This window comes from Heteronotia binoei, unplaced genomic scaffold (assembly GCF_032191835.1).
Source record: "Heteronotia binoei isolate CCM8104 ecotype False Entrance Well unplaced genomic scaffold, APGP_CSIRO_Hbin_v1 Chromosome633, whole genome shotgun sequence".
In the NCBI taxonomy this organism is placed as follows: domain Eukaryota; kingdom Metazoa; phylum Chordata; class Lepidosauria; order Squamata; family Gekkonidae; genus Heteronotia; species Heteronotia binoei.
In genome coordinates this window covers 113,841-132,159 of record NW_026799980.1, presented here as the reverse complement: position 1 = coordinate 132,159, position 18,319 = coordinate 113,841, and the positions used below count along the sequence as shown (strand labels likewise).

General features: G+C 51.4%; 1 protein-coding gene across 1 annotated transcript in view; it reads right to left on the bottom strand.

The window, feature by feature from the left end:
• Positions 1-811: 811 nt before the first annotated feature.
• The window catches only part of LOC132590480 (RAC-alpha serine/threonine-protein kinase-like), a 130,366-nt gene continuing 112,858 nt past the window's right edge, over positions 812-18,319 (bottom strand). The window contains exons 9-10 of the mRNA XM_060263389.1: positions 10,203-10,331; positions 812-1,021 (exon numbers count right to left, since the gene is read on the bottom strand). Of these exons, the coding sequence (XP_060119372.1) occupies positions 812-1,021; positions 10,203-10,331 (339 nt within the window). The remainder of the gene's footprint in view (positions 1,022-10,202; positions 10,332-18,319) is intronic.

Here is an 18,319-nt window from a genome sequence, read left to right as displayed (position 1 = left end):
TTAAACCCTCTCCTCCCACAGTCTATCTAATTAATTAGCAAAATCTACATATCAATTCATTTAGTTAAAATATTCCATTTAGGTCCGTATACAGTCAATTATTAAAATATCAAAAAGAGCAATAGTAATGGGCGGGGTCAATCAGTTGGAAGACGCTAGAGTATACCACAGCAATTAATCTGTTGACTAGAGGACAGTTTTAAAGTGTTGCTGCAGATGTTATAGATTGTTCCTAAAGTGCTGGTACATCTGAGTATTAGAGCATCTTTAAATGTCTTTAAAGTGCTAGTGTAAAGTGCAAGGGCAGCAGTTCTGTTAAAGTAATGGTGTGTGGTACAGGCACCAGCTCTTTTTTAAAGCGCTGGTACAAGATGCAAGGACCACAGTTCTCAAAAACCAGCGGCTCTCACAAGCCAGTGGGTTTCCTCTCTTTCTGCTGGCCGTCAGCCGCACCTTGTTGGGCGTCACAGTGTCCAGGAGGGTAGAGACCCCCCTCAGGCCCCCGGATGCACCGACAATGCGTCTCCCTTCGTGCGGCAGTGGCTTCCGGGCCGGGGTAACCCCTGCCCCCTACTGGGGACTGGGAGCCCCACCCCTCTGACTCTCACCGCACGCCGCCACACACTCTCCGCTGACTCTTTGCCAGCTCCCCTTCAGCCAAGGGCCCAAAGTTCTCGTTTCGCTGTGCCGCCACACCCTGTTGTCACACCTCACTGGTTATTCGCTGCCCTCACCGGCTCACCACTCTTGCCACCCGGATGCTCTCGAGCTCCGGGCCGTAACAGGAACAATTTCCCGCCGCAGGCACAGATCACCGTCGCACCAACTGGCGCTCCGCCGCCACTCGCTGTTGGCTCTGCCGATTCTCCACTCTTGCCGCCCAGTCAATTTCAAACTCCGGGCCGTGGCTGCAGAAGCTTCCCGCCATGGGCAAAGGCCAGTGCTGCTCCCCCGAGCACTCCATTCGGCTGTTCTCACAGCCGGTCTCTAAAGTCCCCTCTCTAACTTCCTCAACATACCACTACAAGCAAGTGCACCACCAGACAAGGCTTGCTGATTTGCAAGGCTTGCTCAATCACTCAGGAGCTACAGAGCAAAACCTCTATATTTTCTCCATTGGCTCAGGCTCCTCCTTTGGGGAGAAAGTAGGGTACTGAGCCAAGCCTGTCTTCCTTCTATTGGCTGAGGCTCCTCCCCCCGTCCCCTGGGGAAGGAAGGAAACAGCCAGAGCTTCCATGGGAAACATACAAAGAAAGCACCTTTAAGACCAATGAGTGCTAAGGTTTTAAGCAAGTTTTAAGTTTTTTCCAATATATATTTGTGTTTGTGTCCTTGAAAACGTTTATATCTCTGCTACCTAATCTTAAATAGGTACGCACATGGCCCAACCCAATGTGGCCTGGCACAACAAGGCCTCCTTTACATCAGATCCCCCCCCCCCTCTCATAACATGAGTTCGACACCCCTGGGCAAAAGTGTACTCGGTAAAGCCCAGCATGGATCTCACAAACGTGGAGACCTAAATGCGCTGCAAAGAGTCGAGCTGCCCAAACACACCAGCAATTTAATATTTGTTCTTCTCCCTCTGCTCCCCCCCCTCCCCTTAGCGTCCGCTCACCGCTTCGCATGCTGCGTCGAGGGAGGAAAAATTACTGGAACCTGGAAAAGGGCCTGCAGCGAAAACCGGGCGGCTGCCAGGTATCGGGTTACCCCACGCAGGTCTATTTACGGCATCTCCTGCCGTATGATTCGAACGGAGGAGCGACAGCTGGTTCTGCAGCTGCCCCATATATGTAGAAGACCAACACAGCTGCTTCGTCTGCCAGGATTCCAGGAGCCGGCCTCATCATCCTTTATGAGCCAGCGAGACGCACGAGGGGTCGAGCCGTGGAGGCGGGATGGTGTGACAATGCAGTTAGCAGGCCCGGCCCATTCCTGGCAAGGGCCCTCTCTCAGACTCAGGCCCAGAGTGCCTTCAACTAAAACCAGACGGTTGGCTATTCTAGGAGATTCGGCAGTAAGGAAGAGGAAAGGGGCTGGGAATTATGAGGAAAGGGGCTGAGAACAAAACGGCCGATGTGGTAATGCCTCCGTATGAGTCAGGGGTGGCCGAACTGCGGCTCGGGAGCCACACGTGGCTCTTTCGCACATATTGTAGGGCCCTCGAACCCCCCACTGCCCCATCAGCCAGCTTGGAGAAGGCATTTCTCTCTTTAAAGCACTCCTCCAAGAGGAGTATTCTCATTGGAGAATGCATTTCAAATTAAAGTTGCTTTCTTTCCACCTCTCTCCTCCCTTCCCCACTCCACCTATTTTCCTTCCTTCCTTCCTTCCTTCCTTCCTTCCTTCCTTCCTTCCTTCCTTCCTTCCTTCCTTCTTTCCTGTTTGGTGTAATAGTTAAGTGTGCGGACTCTTATCTGGGAGAACAGAGTTTGATTCCCCACTCCTCCACTTGCAGCTGCTGGAATGGCCTTGGGTCAGCCATAGCTCTTGCAGAGTTGTCCTTGAAAGGGCAGCTTCTGGGAGAGCTCTCTCAGCCCCACCCACCTCACAGGGTATCTGTTGTGAGGGAAGAAGATAAAGGCGATTGTAAGCCGCTCTGAGACTCTGATTCTGAGAGAAGGGTAGGGTATAAATGTACAGTCTTCTCCCTCCCGGCTCTCAAACATCTGATGTTTATTCTATTTGGCTCTTACATTAAGCAAGTTTGGCCACCCCTGGTATAGATCTGTAGTACGACCTCATTTTATTATGATTATTATTTATTGCATTTGATGAATTGCCCTATCCCAGCTAGTGCCAGGCTCTGGGGAATGTACATATATAAAAAATCAGTTACATTAAAAAGATTACAAACCCTGATGGCGTCTTAAATGTGCTCTTATTCAGTCATTACATCACATTAGGGGTGGGGGGATCCCCCCAAGAGGGGGTGGGGAGGGAAAAAAAGTATTTGGAATACTGTGGGCAGTTCTGGTCGCTGTATCTCAGAAAGGACACTGAAGAGCTGGGGAAAGTAACATAGAAGGGCAAGCAAGATGATTAGGGGGACTGAAGCACCTTCCCCAGGAGAAAAGGCTGAAGAGACTGGGGCTTTTGGGTTTAGAAAAGAGATGACTAAGGAGGGACATGATAGAGGTTTCTAAAATGATGCATGGGATGGAGAGAGCTGACAAAGAGAACTTTTTCTCCCCTTCCCAAAATAGCAGAACAAAATCAACCAGTATCATAATGCCCCTGTATAAATCGATGGTGTGGTCTCATTTGGAATATTGTGTACAATTCTGGTCACCGCACCTCAAAAAGAATATTATAGCATTGGGAAAAGTCCAGAAAAGGGCAAACTAGAATAATTAAAGGTTTGGAACACTTTCCCTATGAAGAAAGGTTAAAATGCTTGGGGCTCTTTAGCTTGGAGAAACGTCGACTGCGGGGTGACATGATAGAGGTTTACAAGATTATGTATGGGATGGAGAAAGGAGATAAGTGCTTTTCTCCCTTTCTCACAATACAAGAACTCGTGGGCATTCAAGGAAATTGCTGAGCAGTTGGGTTAGAATGGATAAAAGGAAGTACTTCTTCACCCAAAGGGTGATTAACATGTAGAATTCACTGCCACAGGAGGTGGTAGCGGCTACAAGCTTCAAGAGGGGATTGGATAAAAATATGGAGCAGAGGTCCATCAGTGGCTATTAGCCACAGCATATTATTGGAAATGTCTGGGGCAGTGATACTCTGTATTCTTGGTGCTTTTTTGTGGGGGGGGGAGCAAAGTGGAAGGGCTTCTAGCTCCACTTGTGAACCTCCTGATGGCACTTGAGGGTTTTTTTGGCCACTGTGTGACACAGAGTGTTGGACTGGATGGGCCATTGGCCTGATCCAACATGGCTTCTCTTATGTTCTTAGAACTCAAAGGCTTCCAATAAAGCTGATGGGCAGTAGGTTCAGGACGGAAAAAAGGAAATACTACTTTACGGACAGAATGAATATAATGTGGAATTTGCTGCCAGAAGATGTCGCAGGGATAAACAGCTTTCAAAGAGGATTTGAAAGATTCATGGAGGATAGGTCTGTCAATGGCTACTAGCCCTGGTGACTGAGGGGAACCTTCATGTTCAGAGACACTAATCTTCTGAATCCCACAGCCAAGAGGCAACATCAGGGGAATGCCTCGGCCTCTATGTCCTGTTGGCCCTCCAGAGGAACTGTTTGGCCCCTGTGTGAGACAGAAGGCTAGACCAAATGGACTACTGGTCTGATCCAGCAGGGCTCTTACGTTTTAATGAAAGCCTCAGCTTTAATGCCCTGTTGTTGGCCCTCCAGAGGAACTGTTTGGCCCCTGTGTGAGACAGGAGGCTGGACCAGATGGACTATTGGTTTGATCCAGCAGGGCTCTTATGTTTTAATTAAGGCCTCGACCTTAATGCCCTGTGGTTGGCCCTCCAGAGCAACTGACTGGCCACTGTGTGAGGCATGAAGCTGGACTAGATGGACCACTGGTCTGATCCAGCAGGGTTCTTCTGATGTTCTCAGGAAAGGGGGAAACAGACCAAGCTCACCCCCCCCTCCTTTATATGCAAAGAGCTTTTCCCAACACCAGATCTTACACTGTTTTTAGAATGTTGTTTTCCGCCCTGAGCCCATCCTTGGAAAAGGGCGGACTATGAATTACCTGAATGAATGAATGAATGAATGAATGAATGAATGAATGAAGCAGCTCAGAATGGGAGTCAGATTCCTCATAAAGCAAGAATATGCGCATGCATCTCCCCTTGTTTTTAATTCCGGAATTATTTTGCAGCGAATGCAACCCAAAAACAAAGATCAGCATCTGTATGCTCACTTCAGTGGGCGCAGTAGTTTCCCAAGGAGCAACGCTGCAAGACAATCAGACCTGACCTCACGGACAGACTGCCACTGGAAACCCACGCCCACTACCTATAAGGAAGCTTCAGGAATGGAACCAGTAATGTGACTAAATCCCAACACGAATGTTGGCTCAACCACCTGCCCATAGTAGCTATCAGAGTCGTTCTTAGCAAGTACGGTGGCGTAAGAGGTGATAACAGGATTGAAAGCTGCTGTTGTGAAGTCTTCTCTTCACAACACCATCAAATGTTGCTTCTGCTGAGAACATACACATGAACATATGAAGCTGCCTTCTACTGAATCAGACCCTCGGTCCATCAAAGTCAGTACTGTCTACTCAGACGGGCAGTGGGTCTCTAGGGTCCCAAGCTGAGATTTTTCATGCCTATTTGCCTGGACCCTTTTTTGGAGATGCCAGGGATTGAACCTGGGACCTTCTGCTTACCAAGCAGATGCTCTACCACTGAGCCACTGTCCCTCCCTTAAACAGCCTCATTGGATCAGCTCTGGACCCTACCTAAATTTCACATCCTGCTTTCCACAGAATCCAAACAGAAGCTTCCGAGAGGCCTGCAACCAGAGGAGGAACTATTCCCCGCTAGCCTTATGCCACTCTCCCACTCCTTTTCCCCGCGGGGCCTCTGTTGGATTTCACAAGATTCTCTAAAACTGGTTTCTGTTTGCCATGCGAGAAAGGAGAAGTGAGCTGCAACCCCAGGGCAGATAGTGTGAAATCCAACGGAAGCCCCGCAGAGAAGAGAAGCGTGAGAGCGACATAAGGCTAGTGGGGAATCGGTGAAGGAGACAGCAGCCCCCTCCTGCTTTTTTGCTGTTTCCTTAACATTCAGTTTCAGGGGAGTCTGCATACAGTTACCATATTTTTCGCACCATAAGATGCACTTCCCCCTCCAAAAAAAAGTGGGGGGGAAAGGGTGTGCGTCTTATGGAGCGAAGGTACTGGTACCTTCCTTCCGGGGGGGGGGGGGATCTGCTGCCTCCGATCCCGGCGCTTCCTCCGTGCCTGCCTGCCTGGCTCCAGCTCTGATGCTTACAGCAAGCGCCAGGATCACTCCCTCTGCCCTCCGATCCCGGCGCTTGCTATAAGCATCAGAGCTGAAGCCAGGCAGGCAGGCACGGAGGAAGCACCCACCCCCTCTGCAAACCCAGTGCTTTGCGAGTGCCAGCTGTGGAGAGGGCAGCGTGCTTCCTCCCTGCCTGCCTGCCTGGCTTCAGCTCTGATGCTTACAGCAAGCGCCGGGATCAGAGGGCAGAGGGAGTGATCCTGGCGCTTGCTGTAAGCGTCAGAGCTGGAGCCAGGCAGGCAGGCGTGGGGAAAGTGCCGGGATCGGAGGCAGCGGATCGCCCCCCAGGAGGAAGGTGTGTCCTATCGTCTGGAGCGCCTTATGATGCGAAAAATACGGTAATCTAAAGGCTAACCAGTCCAAGACCTGCTTAGCCTCACACAAAGCGTCGTATGTCTTCCGTTCCCCTTCCACAGGGGCCAGATGTCAGCCCCTGTACTGAGAGGGTCTACTGTAAGCTCTTGGAGGACTGGCTACATCGGGGTGTGTGGCCTAATATGCACAGGAGTTCCTGCTACACAAAAAAAAAAGCCCTGCGTTTCTGTTCCAGTAGCACTTTAAGAGTCCAACAAGATTTTGGGGCATAAGCTTTTTAAAGTCAAAGCTCCCTTTGTCAAGTATCCAACAGACAGAGGACTCTTGAAAGCTCTGAGTGCATTGCGCCATCAAATCACATCCGACTTATGGTGACCCGATGAACCAATGTCCTCCAAAACATCCTGTCATTAACTGCCTTGCTTAGGTCTTGCAAACTGTGGGATGTGGCTTTCTTTATAGCAGCGGTGGCCAAACTTGCTTAAGCCACATAAACGTCAGATGTTTGAGGACGGAAGGAAGGAAGGAAATAGATGGGGAAGGGAAAGGTGAAAGAAAGCAACTTTAAAGGCATTCTCCAAGCCACTGGATTTCAAGAGAGCAACGCCTTCTCCAAAGCAGCCGATGGGGTGGTGGAGGCTTCAAGAGCCACACAGTTTGTGTGAAAGAGCCACAGTTTGGCCACCACTGCTTTATAAGATCAATTCATCTCCTGTTGGATTTTCCTCTTTTCCAGATGCCTTCTACTTTTCCTAGCATTATTGCCTTTTCCAGTGACTCTTGTCTTCTTGTAATGCACAATAGCCTCAGTTTAGACGTTTCAGCTTTTAGGGAAGAGTTCAGGCTCAATTTGATCTAGAACCCACTTACCCCTCCCCCGCCCCAAAAAAGATCTTGTTGGTGTCTAAGGCGTGACTGGACTCTACACCAACAAGAAAGGGTGCTTCGTATCAAAAATCCTGATACGAACACATCAGAATCAGGCATAAGAAAGCCTGACCTGGATAACGCAGGCTAGCTTGATCGTGTCAGAAATTGGAAGCTAAGCAGAGTCAGTGATGGCTACTATCCGGCTGGGAGACCTCCAAGAATATCAGGGTCATGACGTGGATGCAGGCAATGGCAAATCACCTCTAAATGTCTCTTGCCTTGAAAATCCTATGGGGTCACCATAGGACAGGTTCATGGAAGATAAGTCTATCGATGGTAACCAGCCATGGAGGAGAAGTCTATTGATATTAACTAGTCACTGAGGGGAACCTCCACATTCAGAGGCACTAAACCTCTGAATCCCACAGCCAGGAGGGCAACATCAGGGAAAGGCCTCAGCCTCTATGCCCTGTAGGTCCTCCAGACGAACTGGTGGGCCACTGTGTGAGACAGAATGCTGTACTAGATGGGCCACTGGTGTGATCCAGCAGGGCTTTTCTGATGTTCTAATGAAGGCCTCGGCCTCTATGCCCTGTTGTTGACCTTCCAGAGGAACTGGCTGGCCACTGTGTGAGACAGGATGCTGGAGTAGATGGACCCCTGGTCTGATCCAGCAGGGCTCTTCTAATGAAGGCCTCGGCCTCTCTGCCCTGTTGTTGGCCCTCCAGAGGGACTGGTTGGCCACTGTGTGAGACAGGATGGTGGAGTAGATGGACCCCTGGTCTGATCCAGCAGGGCTCTTCTAATGAAGGCCTCAGCCTCTCTGCCCTGTTGTTGGCCCTCCAGAGGGACTGGTTGGCCACTGTGTGAGACAGGATGCTGGACTAGATGGACCACTGGTCTGATCCAGCAGGACTCCTGTGATGTTCTTATGAAGGTCTTGGTTTCTATGTCTGTTGTTGGCCCTCTAGATGAACTGGATGGCCACTGTGTGAGACAGGATGCTGGACTAGATGGACCACTGGTCTGATCCAGCAGGACTCTTGTGATGTTCTTATGAAGGTCTTGGTTTCTATGTCTGTTGTTGGCCCTCCAGATGAACTGGATGGCCACTGTGTGAGACAGGATGCTGGACTAGATGGGCCACTGGTCTGATCTAGCAGAGCTCTTTTTAAGTTCTTATGAAGGCCTCTGTGCCCTGTTGTTTGCCCTCCAGAGGAACTGGAGGGCAAACAACTGAAGCATGATGCTGGACTAGATGGACCACTGGTCTGATCCATCAGGGCCCTTTTGATGGGGAAGGCCTTAATGCTTATCAGGGGAAGGCCTCAATGCCCCGTTGTTGTCCCTCCAGAGGAACTGGTTGTCCGCTGTGTGAGACAGCATGCTGGACTAGATGGACCACTGGTCTGATCCAGCAAGTCTCTCCTTATGTCAGCTGTGTCTTGACAGTAAAAAAAATAGCAAAAAGAAGAAGTAAGGAATACTTTTTATCTCTGTCTCTTTCTCTCTCTGCCTCAATACTGGCATTTAAGGGTTCTCATCCAGCCGTGATTTACGGCACAAGGTAGGGTGAATAGAAGGTCAGAGGAGAAAAAGGTCATTTCGACTTAAAAATAAGCAGCTCTGTCAGGTAGAGAGCCAAGAGCTCCCAAACAGCTGCGAGGGTGGAATTTACAAGGGAAGGTGCAGCAGCTGTAAACACCCCGGTGACCGATGATGCCTCCGACACATCAAAGGCCGTGCTGGGCAGCCGCTGCCGTCTATGTACCAAATTCCTGCATGGCCCTAAAACAACTATGCGGCAACTGTACAAACAGGCTCACAGGCCCAGCTCCAATTACAAACAGATGACAGGGCGGTAAGCCCCACTTCTTTCTCTCTATCTCTCCCTTACCCCCCCCCCCCCTTTCCCCAGGCTGGGTGACTTCATGTACTCAGGGACATTGGCTCACATGCCGTCCGGATGGTTTGAATGCTAAGCCATCACCGGAGGCCTTTGGGGCTATTGGTTGGAGATGCTGCAAAACCACACAACAAGCCGGGTAATGAGAAGTTAGGGACGGAACACGGCATAACAAGATTCAGAAAACTATTAAGGAGAAAAAGAAGAAGAGCTGGTTTTTATACACCGCTTTATATATCGATCTCAAGGAGTCTCAAAGCCAGGGCCGGCACATGGGAGTAGGCAATTGCCTAGGTGCCAGCTCCCAACAGGGGCGCAGGGCAGGCGCCCCCCCTGCTTGCTCGGGCTGTCCCTGAGCCACCGAGCTGTCCCCGAGCTCGGAGAACGCTGAAGCCTGAAAGCACCGCTTGTTGTTTCTTGGTGCTGAGGGCCGGAAGGATTCCCCCACCCCTCAGCGCCGAGAAACAACAGCACTTCAGTGACTGATGTGATGATGTCCCCTCTGGGTGATGTCATCACCCCGTGTGCACGAAAATTTTCCCCCGTGGGTCCCCCCGAGTCTCAGAGCACCTCACAATCTCCTTTACCTTCCCCTCCCCCACAACAGACACCCTGTGAGGTAGATGAAGATATTGGATTTATATCCTACCCTCCACTCCAAAGAGTCTCAGAGCAGCTCACAATCTCCTTTACCTTCCCCTCCCCCACAACAGACACCCTGTGAGGTAGATGAAGATATTGGATTTATATCCTACCCTCCACTCCAAAGAGTCTCAGAGCGGCTCACAATCTCCTTTACCTTCCCCTCCCCCACAACAGACACCCTGTGAGGTAGATGAAGAGATTGGATTTATATCCCGCCCTCCACTCCGAAGAGTCTCAGAGCGGCTCACAATCTCCTTTACCTTCCCCTCCCCCACAACAGACACCCTGTGAGGTAGATGAAGATATTGGATTTATATCCTGCCCTCCACTCCGAAGAGTCTCAGAGCGGCTCACAATCTCCTTTCCCTTCCCCCCCCCCACACAACAGACACCCTGTGAGGTAGATGAAGATATTGGATTTATATCCCGCCCTCCACTCCGAAGAGTCTCAGAGCATTTCACAATCTCCGTTTAGTTCAACTGCAGCTGCGCAAGGCGACCGAAAATCAATGTACCTCCGGCGCGAGATACTCCGGCGTGCCGCAGAAAGTCTTCATCGTCGCTCCGTCCTTGATCCCTTCTTTGCACAACCCGAAATCCGTTATCTTTATGTGCCCGTCCTTGTCCAGCATCAAGTTTTCCAACTTAAAAAAATAAATAAAAATTTAAAATCGCATTAAAGAAGGCGGCTCATCGCTGGACGGATGACGCAGAAATCTCGAGCGTGTGTTTGAAACAGTCACTCTCTATGCTTTCTTAGAATGCCCCCCCCCCTTCTCCCCACTGTCCTGCTGCTGAAGTTATGTCTCCTTTCATGTTAACCAAGTAGTTTCACCTCTTTGTATTTATTTATTATTTACTGACTCACCCTCCCCTACCACCATGCAGGACAAGTAACAATATTTTCATAATAACCACCGTAAATGAATTTAAACAATTCTTAAAATACTAGTCATAACAACAAATGACACAAAACAATACAATTAAAGCCTATCTGGGAAGATATGGTTGCATGAAGAAGAAAAAGAAGACTGTAGATTTATACCCTGCGCTTTTCTCTGAATCAGAGTCTCAGAGCGGCTTACAATCTCCTTTATCTTCTTCCTCCACAACAGACACCCTGCGAGGTGGATGGGGCTGAGAGAGCTCTCCCATAAGCTGCCCTTTTCAGGACAGCTCTGCAAGAGCTATGGCTGACCAAGGCCATTGCAGCAGCTGCAAGTGGAGGAGTGGGGAATCATACCTGGTTCTCCCAGATAAGAGTCCGCGCACTTAATCACTACACCAAACCGGCTCTCAAAACTGGAGAGAGGCAGGAAAAGAGGTGACAAAGGGCCCAATCAGATAGAGCTGTCAGTCTCATCCATCAGAAGCTTTACTTATAGGCCTAGTGGAACAGCTCTGTTTTGCAGGCCCTGTGAAACTGTAATGGACAAGGCTGTAGCCAACAGGGGCGGGGCACAGGGGCAATGCCCCCTATAGACTCTGAGGCACCCTCCCCCATTGGGTGCCCCCCATTTGTGCCCCCTCTGATGGCTATGGCCCTGGTAACAGATCTTGCAAGGCCCGGATCTCAAGCTGGGACAGCATCCCACTAGGCTAGGCCCAAAAAGGCTCTGGTTCTGGTCAAAGTTAGTCGAATGCTTCTAGTTTCGGGGATTTGACTTGGGACCTTCTGCATGCCAAGTAGAGGCTCATCCACCGAGCCAAGACCCCTCCTCAAGTTAAACAGGGCAGAAAGACAGGTTGCTTACCTGTAACTGTAGATCTTCGAGTGGTCATCTGTGCATTCACACTCATGGGATAGAGCGCCTGCGCCGATCCCCGAATCGGTACCTGAAAAGCCCGGGATTTTTCTGCGCTCGGCGCCAATGGGCATACGCAGGCATCCCAGTATGCATGCTCACCGGCACCAGCACGGGGATCCCGCCAGTTCCTTCCTGACCGCTGGAAGGCCCTACTGGAGGGAGACCGTCAGCAGTGGGGAAGGAGGGCGGGAAGTGTGAATGCACAGATGACCACTCGAAGATCTACAGTTACAGGTAAGCAACCTGTCTATCTTCTTCGTGGTCTCTGTGCTTCACACTCATGGGAGACTAGCAAGCAAGACATACCTGGAGGCAGGAAGACGGTCAACCGGAAGAAACAGCTTGCAACACTGCAGACCCAACTGAGTCCTCTGCTGAGCATGCACGTCCAGCGTGTAGTCCTTCATGAAGGCATGCGGAGAAGACCAGGTGGCAGCCTTGCAGACGTCAGTAAGGGACACGCCTCTCAGGAACGCCACTAACGTGGCCATCGCTCTGGTGGAGTGTCCACGAACAGGTCCAGGTAACGGCTTCTTTGCCAACAAATAACAGAGTTTAATCGTCTCAGTGAGCCATTTTGAGAGCCTCTGAGACGAAATCCTGGAACCTAGCTTGGCAGCAGCATACGAAACAAAAAGCTGCTTGTCCTTGCGAAAATTCTTTGAACGGTTCAAATAAAACAGCAAAGCACGCTTAATGTCCAAAGCATGCAACCTACGTTCCTCGTCCAAGGAAGGGCTAGGGTAAAAAGTGGGCAACCAAACTTCTAAATTGAGGTGGAACTGAGAGACCACCTTCGGAAGAAAACTAATGTCCGGAGCCAGGGAAACCCCAGCCTCTCGAAAAACAAGATAAGGATAATCACAACACATCGCCGTCAGCTCCCCAACACGACGCACTGATGTGATGGCAACCAAAAATGCAGTCTTCCATGACAGCAGCTGCAAAGAGCACGTGGCCATCGGCTCAAAAGGGCGATGAGTTAGTTTGTCCAGCACTAACGTCAAGTCCCACAACTGTGGGGGCGATCTTGATGGTGGATGCAGCCTAAACAACCTCTTCAAAAACTTCTTGGACTGAGGGTGTGCGAAAAAAGAGTACCACTCCACCTGATCATGGAAAGCAGATATTGCTGCCAAATACACCTTGATGGAAGAGAAAACCAGGCCCGCATCCACTAGGGATAACAAAAAATCAAAAACTGCCGACAACCCCACCCAGCTAGGTGAGACTGAAGGGTCAACTAAGAACTTAGTGAATCTCCGCCACTTCCTGTCATAGGAAGCACGGGTGGACAGTTTTCTGCTGTTCATAAGGACGTGCTGGACCCTGTCAGAGAACCCTACTGGTCGATGAACCACGCTGTCAGCTTCAGATGGGGCACGTTGTGATGGAATACATACCCGCCCTGGGCTGACAGAAGGTCCGGTTCTGCCGGGAACTGGTAGAAGACTCCCCTCGACAGTTGGAGCAGGATCGAGAACCAGTTCTGGCGAGGCCACCAGGGAGTCACCAGGATGCAGCATGGTCTCTCCCTTGCTATTTTGTTGACCACCTTCGTCAACAATGGCAGAGGCGGGAACATGTAGAGGAACCGGCCCTCCCAAGGAAGCAGGAGCCCATCTCCCAGAGAGGCTGGATCCGCTCCCCCTCTGGAACAGAACATGGGGCATTTCTTGTTCTCGGCCGTGGAGAAGACATCCAGCTGCGGGTACCCCCAAAGCTGGAATACAGGCTTTAGAAAACGCCACTGCAGTCCCCACTCGTGCAGGGAAGCCCCACCCCTGCTGAGGGAGTCTGCCTGAATGTTGAGGACCCCCAGAAGGTGTGCCGCCTTCACGAAGATGTCGTATTGGAGACACTCCAACCAGAGATCCATTGTCAATGCGCAGAGCCCGACGAGACACTGTCCCACCCTGCCTGTTGATGTAGCACAGGGCAGTGGTATTGTCCGTAAGTAGCGCTACAGTCTTCCCCGCCACTAAGGGGCGGAAAGAGCGTAGGGCAAAATGAACTGCCAGCAGTTCTAGATAGTTTATATGGAACTGAGTCAGATTTGGCGGCCACAAGCCCCCCCCACACAGGCCTTCCATGTGGGCCCCCCAACCCCACAAGGAAGCATCTGTGGTGATAGTCACAGTAGAAGGTGGGAGATGGAAGCGAGCTCCCTGGCAGATGTTGTTCTCTGACCCCCACCACTATAGCTTCTGGAGAGTCCCGGATGGGATGATGAACCTCTTTTGAGGTGAGTCTCTGAGTGGGCGAAACTGGCGAAGAAACCACAACTGTAGGCCTCTCATCCTCAGTTTCGCAAAAAGTAGCACGCTTGTCGTCGCCGCCATCAGCCCCAGCATCCGTTGAAGCTGCTGTGCTGTGCCCCACTTTCGCCTCTGTAGCAGTCGTACCAGACCGACAGTGTCCTCTGCTCTCTGCGGAGGCAGGTATGCACGATGCTGATTTGTATCCAGCAAAGCCCCTATGAACTGCACTGTCCTCGACGGAGTAAGGTGAGATTTCTCCAAATTGACCTGCAACCCCAAGGTGTCGAGAAGATGTAGAGTGATGGCAATGTGCGTTGACAAACTTTCCCTCCACTTCGCCACAAGGAGCCAGTCATCGATGTATGGAAAAACGACAACTCCCTGGAGACGGAGATGGGCAGCCACAACGCTCATCATCTTTGTAAACACCCGAGGTGCAGTGGATAGGCCGAATGGAAGGGCTTTGAACTGGAAGTGTTGGGAACCCACTGCAAACCGGAGGAAACGCCTGAACACCGGATGGATGCTGACATGGAAGTAGGCAGCCTTGAGGTCCAGGGTCGCCATCCAGTCCCCTTGATTGATGAGGGGCAGGATTGTTTGCAGCGTGGACATTCTGAACTTCTGGTACAGAATAAATTTGTTCAGATTCCGAAGATCCATAATTGGTCTTAAGCCCCCGTCCCTCTTGGGGACCAGGAAGTAGCGAGAGTAAAAACCTCCCGTCCTTGCTTCCATTGGAACTCTCTCTATGGCTTGTTTCTGTAGGAGGTTGTTCACCTCCGCCAGCAGAGGTGGGGAAGGGGGAGTGGTGATCACCACGGATTGGTTCGGAATCTGATCAAACTCTATTTTGTAGCCCTCTTGTTTGATGGACAAAGCCCACCTGTCTGTAGAGATCAACTCCCAGGCAGGCAGGAAAGGGCGGAGGCGGATAGCTGTTGAGCCAGTAGGGGCGATGACGCGTGCCACAAGAAAGTCAAAGGCCCTGCTTCTGAGAGCGAGCACCCTTGGATTTGCCAGTGGCCTGAGAGCCATAGCGGTTCCTGTTGTTGCCTGAGTACGATAATCTGTCAGGCTGGGTGGAGCGAGGTCGCCATTGCTGTTCGGGCGAGAACTTTTGGTAAGGCTTCTTGGCCCATGGTTTGTGCCACTGCTTCGCCTTGGGAGCCCTGGAGGTGGCCTGCACACCCAGGTTCCTGGAGGTCTTCAGGCTCTTGCCTATTTCTTGCAGTGCACTGTCCGTGGTAGTGCTAAAAAGGCCATCCCCCTCAAAGGGCAAGTCCTCAACAAAAGCCCTAGTGTCCTGCTGCAGGGCTGTTGACCTTAGCCAGGAGTGCCGACAAATGCACACAGCGGACGTGATGGCCTTTGCCGACATGTCCACCATGTGCTTTGCTGCAGCCAATTGTTGCTTGGCGACAGCAAAGCCTTCTTTCTGCAGCTTCCTGGCAGCAGCCTTTTTGTCCTCGCTCAGGGAAGAAAGGAGAGGGGTGAGTTGTTCCCATACGGAGTATTGGTATCTAGCCATGCAAGCCGCATAGTTAGATACCTTTACTCCTAGGGCCCCTGTGGAGTAGACCTTCCTTCCCATATTGTCCAGCTTTTTTCCCTCCTTGTCAGGTGGGGATGAGTGGACCTTTCGTGCCTTGGAGGAAGACGAGACGACCACTGAGTTCGGTTTCGGATGGGTGAAAAGGAACTCAGCCCCTGTCTCCTGGACCCTGTACATGTGGTCCAGCCTTCTGGATGACACTGGAGTCGAAGATGGTTTCTTCCCGGGCTCCTTGACTGCCTGCAGAATCACTTTGGTGACCGGCAAAGCGATTGCTGTGGATGTGTCCCTTTGCATAATGTCAAAGACATTATCATCCACGACAGGTTGTGGTTGCGTCACAGGCAGGGAGAGGGAGGTTGCCATCCTCTTCACCAGGTCGCCATAGGACTTCAGATCCTCCAATGGCAAAATAGGAAAATCTTTGGCCGTTTGGGAACCTGGTGAAGGCTCCAAAGCACCTTCCTGGGCGTCGGTACCGCTCTCTGAGTCCGATGAAGAAGACTCCTGGTGTACGGAGTGCTCAGAGAGGATCGGCGTCGATTCCCGAATCGGCGAGCGGATTGACGTCGATGGTCGCCAACGAGTCTCAGCCGCTGGGGTGGTGCGCCTTTCCGGAGGGATCGATACCGATGGCCTTTGGGAATGGTGCGACAGCCTCGACATGCAGGATGCCTCTGACTGTTGATCCCACTCCGCAAACTCCCTTGGTGGATACCACTGGTAAGGAGGGTAGGGATACGGATAGGTGGGCGGCCACTGATGCTGCTCCCACGATGGTAGCGGTGGGAAACGGCGTGGTGCCATGGAGGGCTCTAGCTCCCGTCTGCCCTGGGCTCCATCGGGGGAGACGGGTCCATCGGCGCCGAAGCCTCCACTTCTGAGATTGAACCGCTCCCACTGTGACGCCGCAACCCGGATGACGAGGATCGCTGGGTGAGGTCGATCTCATGCTCAGACATCGAGAGACGGGGCTGTTGAGTACTGCTTCTCGATGCCGATGGGCTGTGGCACGGGGACGCCAGGATCTTCCTCGGCGGAGCAGAGGACATCGGTGCCGAAATGCCATGAGAAGGCAATGGAGTGCGGGGCCTCTCCCGCTTCTCCTTGGACTTGGCCTTCTTCGGAGCAGATGTTCGGGTCCCTGAGTCATCCCGACGCTTCTTGGCGGGCGTGTCCACTGATCCCTCGTGGGATCGTTTTGTGGAGGAGCCTTGCTCGATCGGCATTTCGGTCACGATCGGGGTCACATCGGCCGATGTGACTGACGGGGCCGAGGTGTCTGCCATGGTCGATGCCGATGGGCCCGATGCCAATTTCTGAGGGCGGAGTGCCGACTCAGTTAAAGCTGCCAAAAGCCGCACCGCCCGGTTCTTCCGCGTTTGCTTGGAGAAGCGGAGACAGTGTGGGCAGGACTCCACGCGGTGCGCTTCACCCAAGCAGAGAAGACACAGAGAATGGCCATCTGGGGGGGCAATCTTCTTCCCACAAGAGCGGCAGCGTTTGAAAAAACCCCATCTTTCCATAGACGCCAATCGCCAAAAAACCCACTCAGAGTCCTCTGAGGGGAAAAAAATTTTGGGGGGAAAACAAACGGGGGGGGGGGGAAGGCCCCAAAGGGCAGTCCAACAAACACACACACAAAACTTTTTTCTTTCTTTTTTTTTTTTACTAACTATCTATCTATCTAACTAAGAAAACAACAAACGGGCTATATACAACGAATAAAGGCAAAAACTGATATCTCACCGATTGGGGACACGAAAGGTAAACCTCTCCGCGCAGCGGTCAGAAAGGAACTGGTGGGATCCCCACGCTGGTGCCGGTGAGCATGCATACTGGGACGCCTGTGTATGCCCATTGGCGCCGAGCGCAGAAAAATCCAGGGCTTTTCAGGTACCGATTCAGGGATCGGCGCAGGCGCTCTATCCCATGAGTGTGAAGCACAGAGACCCCGAAGAAGATCTGGGTCAATCCAAGGAGCCTTCCTTCAGTTTAAGAAACCTTCCTCCTATTTAAGCTGTTCTGACACTCAGAAGAAAACACCTCTTCCCTCCCCAGCAGTTTAGTCCGACAATTGCATGAACCTCCCCCCACACACATACAAACCAGCTATTTTGATTGCAAGATATAAGAAGATTCCAGCTAATTACAGATTTTGTCCCCATTTGGATGATTCGATTGAAACACTGGCATGTGCACTGTTTCAGTGTAAATTTTACAGGCCAGCGCATTTGCGTTTATTGGAACCCATTAAGGGAAATGGGGCGAAAGTCAGTTTGGTGTAGTGGTTAAGTGTGTGGACTCTTATCTGGGAGAACCGGATTTGATTCCCCATTCCTCCACTTGCAGCTGCTGGAATGGCCTTGGGTCAGCCACAGCTCTCTTGAAAGGGCTCTCTCTTGAAAGGGCAGCTTCTGGGAGAGCTCTCTCAGCCCCACCCACCTCACAGGGTGTCTGTTGTGGGGGGACAAGATATAGGAGATTGCAAATTGCTCTGAGTCTGATTCAGAGAGAAGGGCGGGGTATAAATCTGCAGTCTTCTTCTTTAAGGATCAGAAAGTTGTTGAAATGTGACTGGCTGGAATTAATCAGAGAGTTACTGTACAAGCTGCCAAAATTCTCTCCTCTGCCATAAGAATTTGGGTAGAGTAAGAGCAATTCCCCACTAGGCTTGTTCTGGAGTCGGAGCTCTTTCCGCCTCCCCCCCCCCCCCCGACGCTTCCCTTTGATTTCACACAAGCTGCCCCATTGCTGTGACTTGCCCCACCTCTTTCCCATGGCAAGCAGAAACCGGTTTTCAGAGGATCTTGCTTGCCGTGGGAAAGGGGCGAGCCAAGTCATTGCAGCAAGGCAGCTTGTGCAAAATCAGATGGAAGCGTCAGGGGAAAAAGAGCTCCAATGCCAGAACAAGCCTAGTGGTGAATCAGTCTAAGTTCTAGCGTACAAGTTGTATGTTAGCTTTAACTCTGTTCTATGTGTAGTAAGACTGTACAATAATGGTGAAA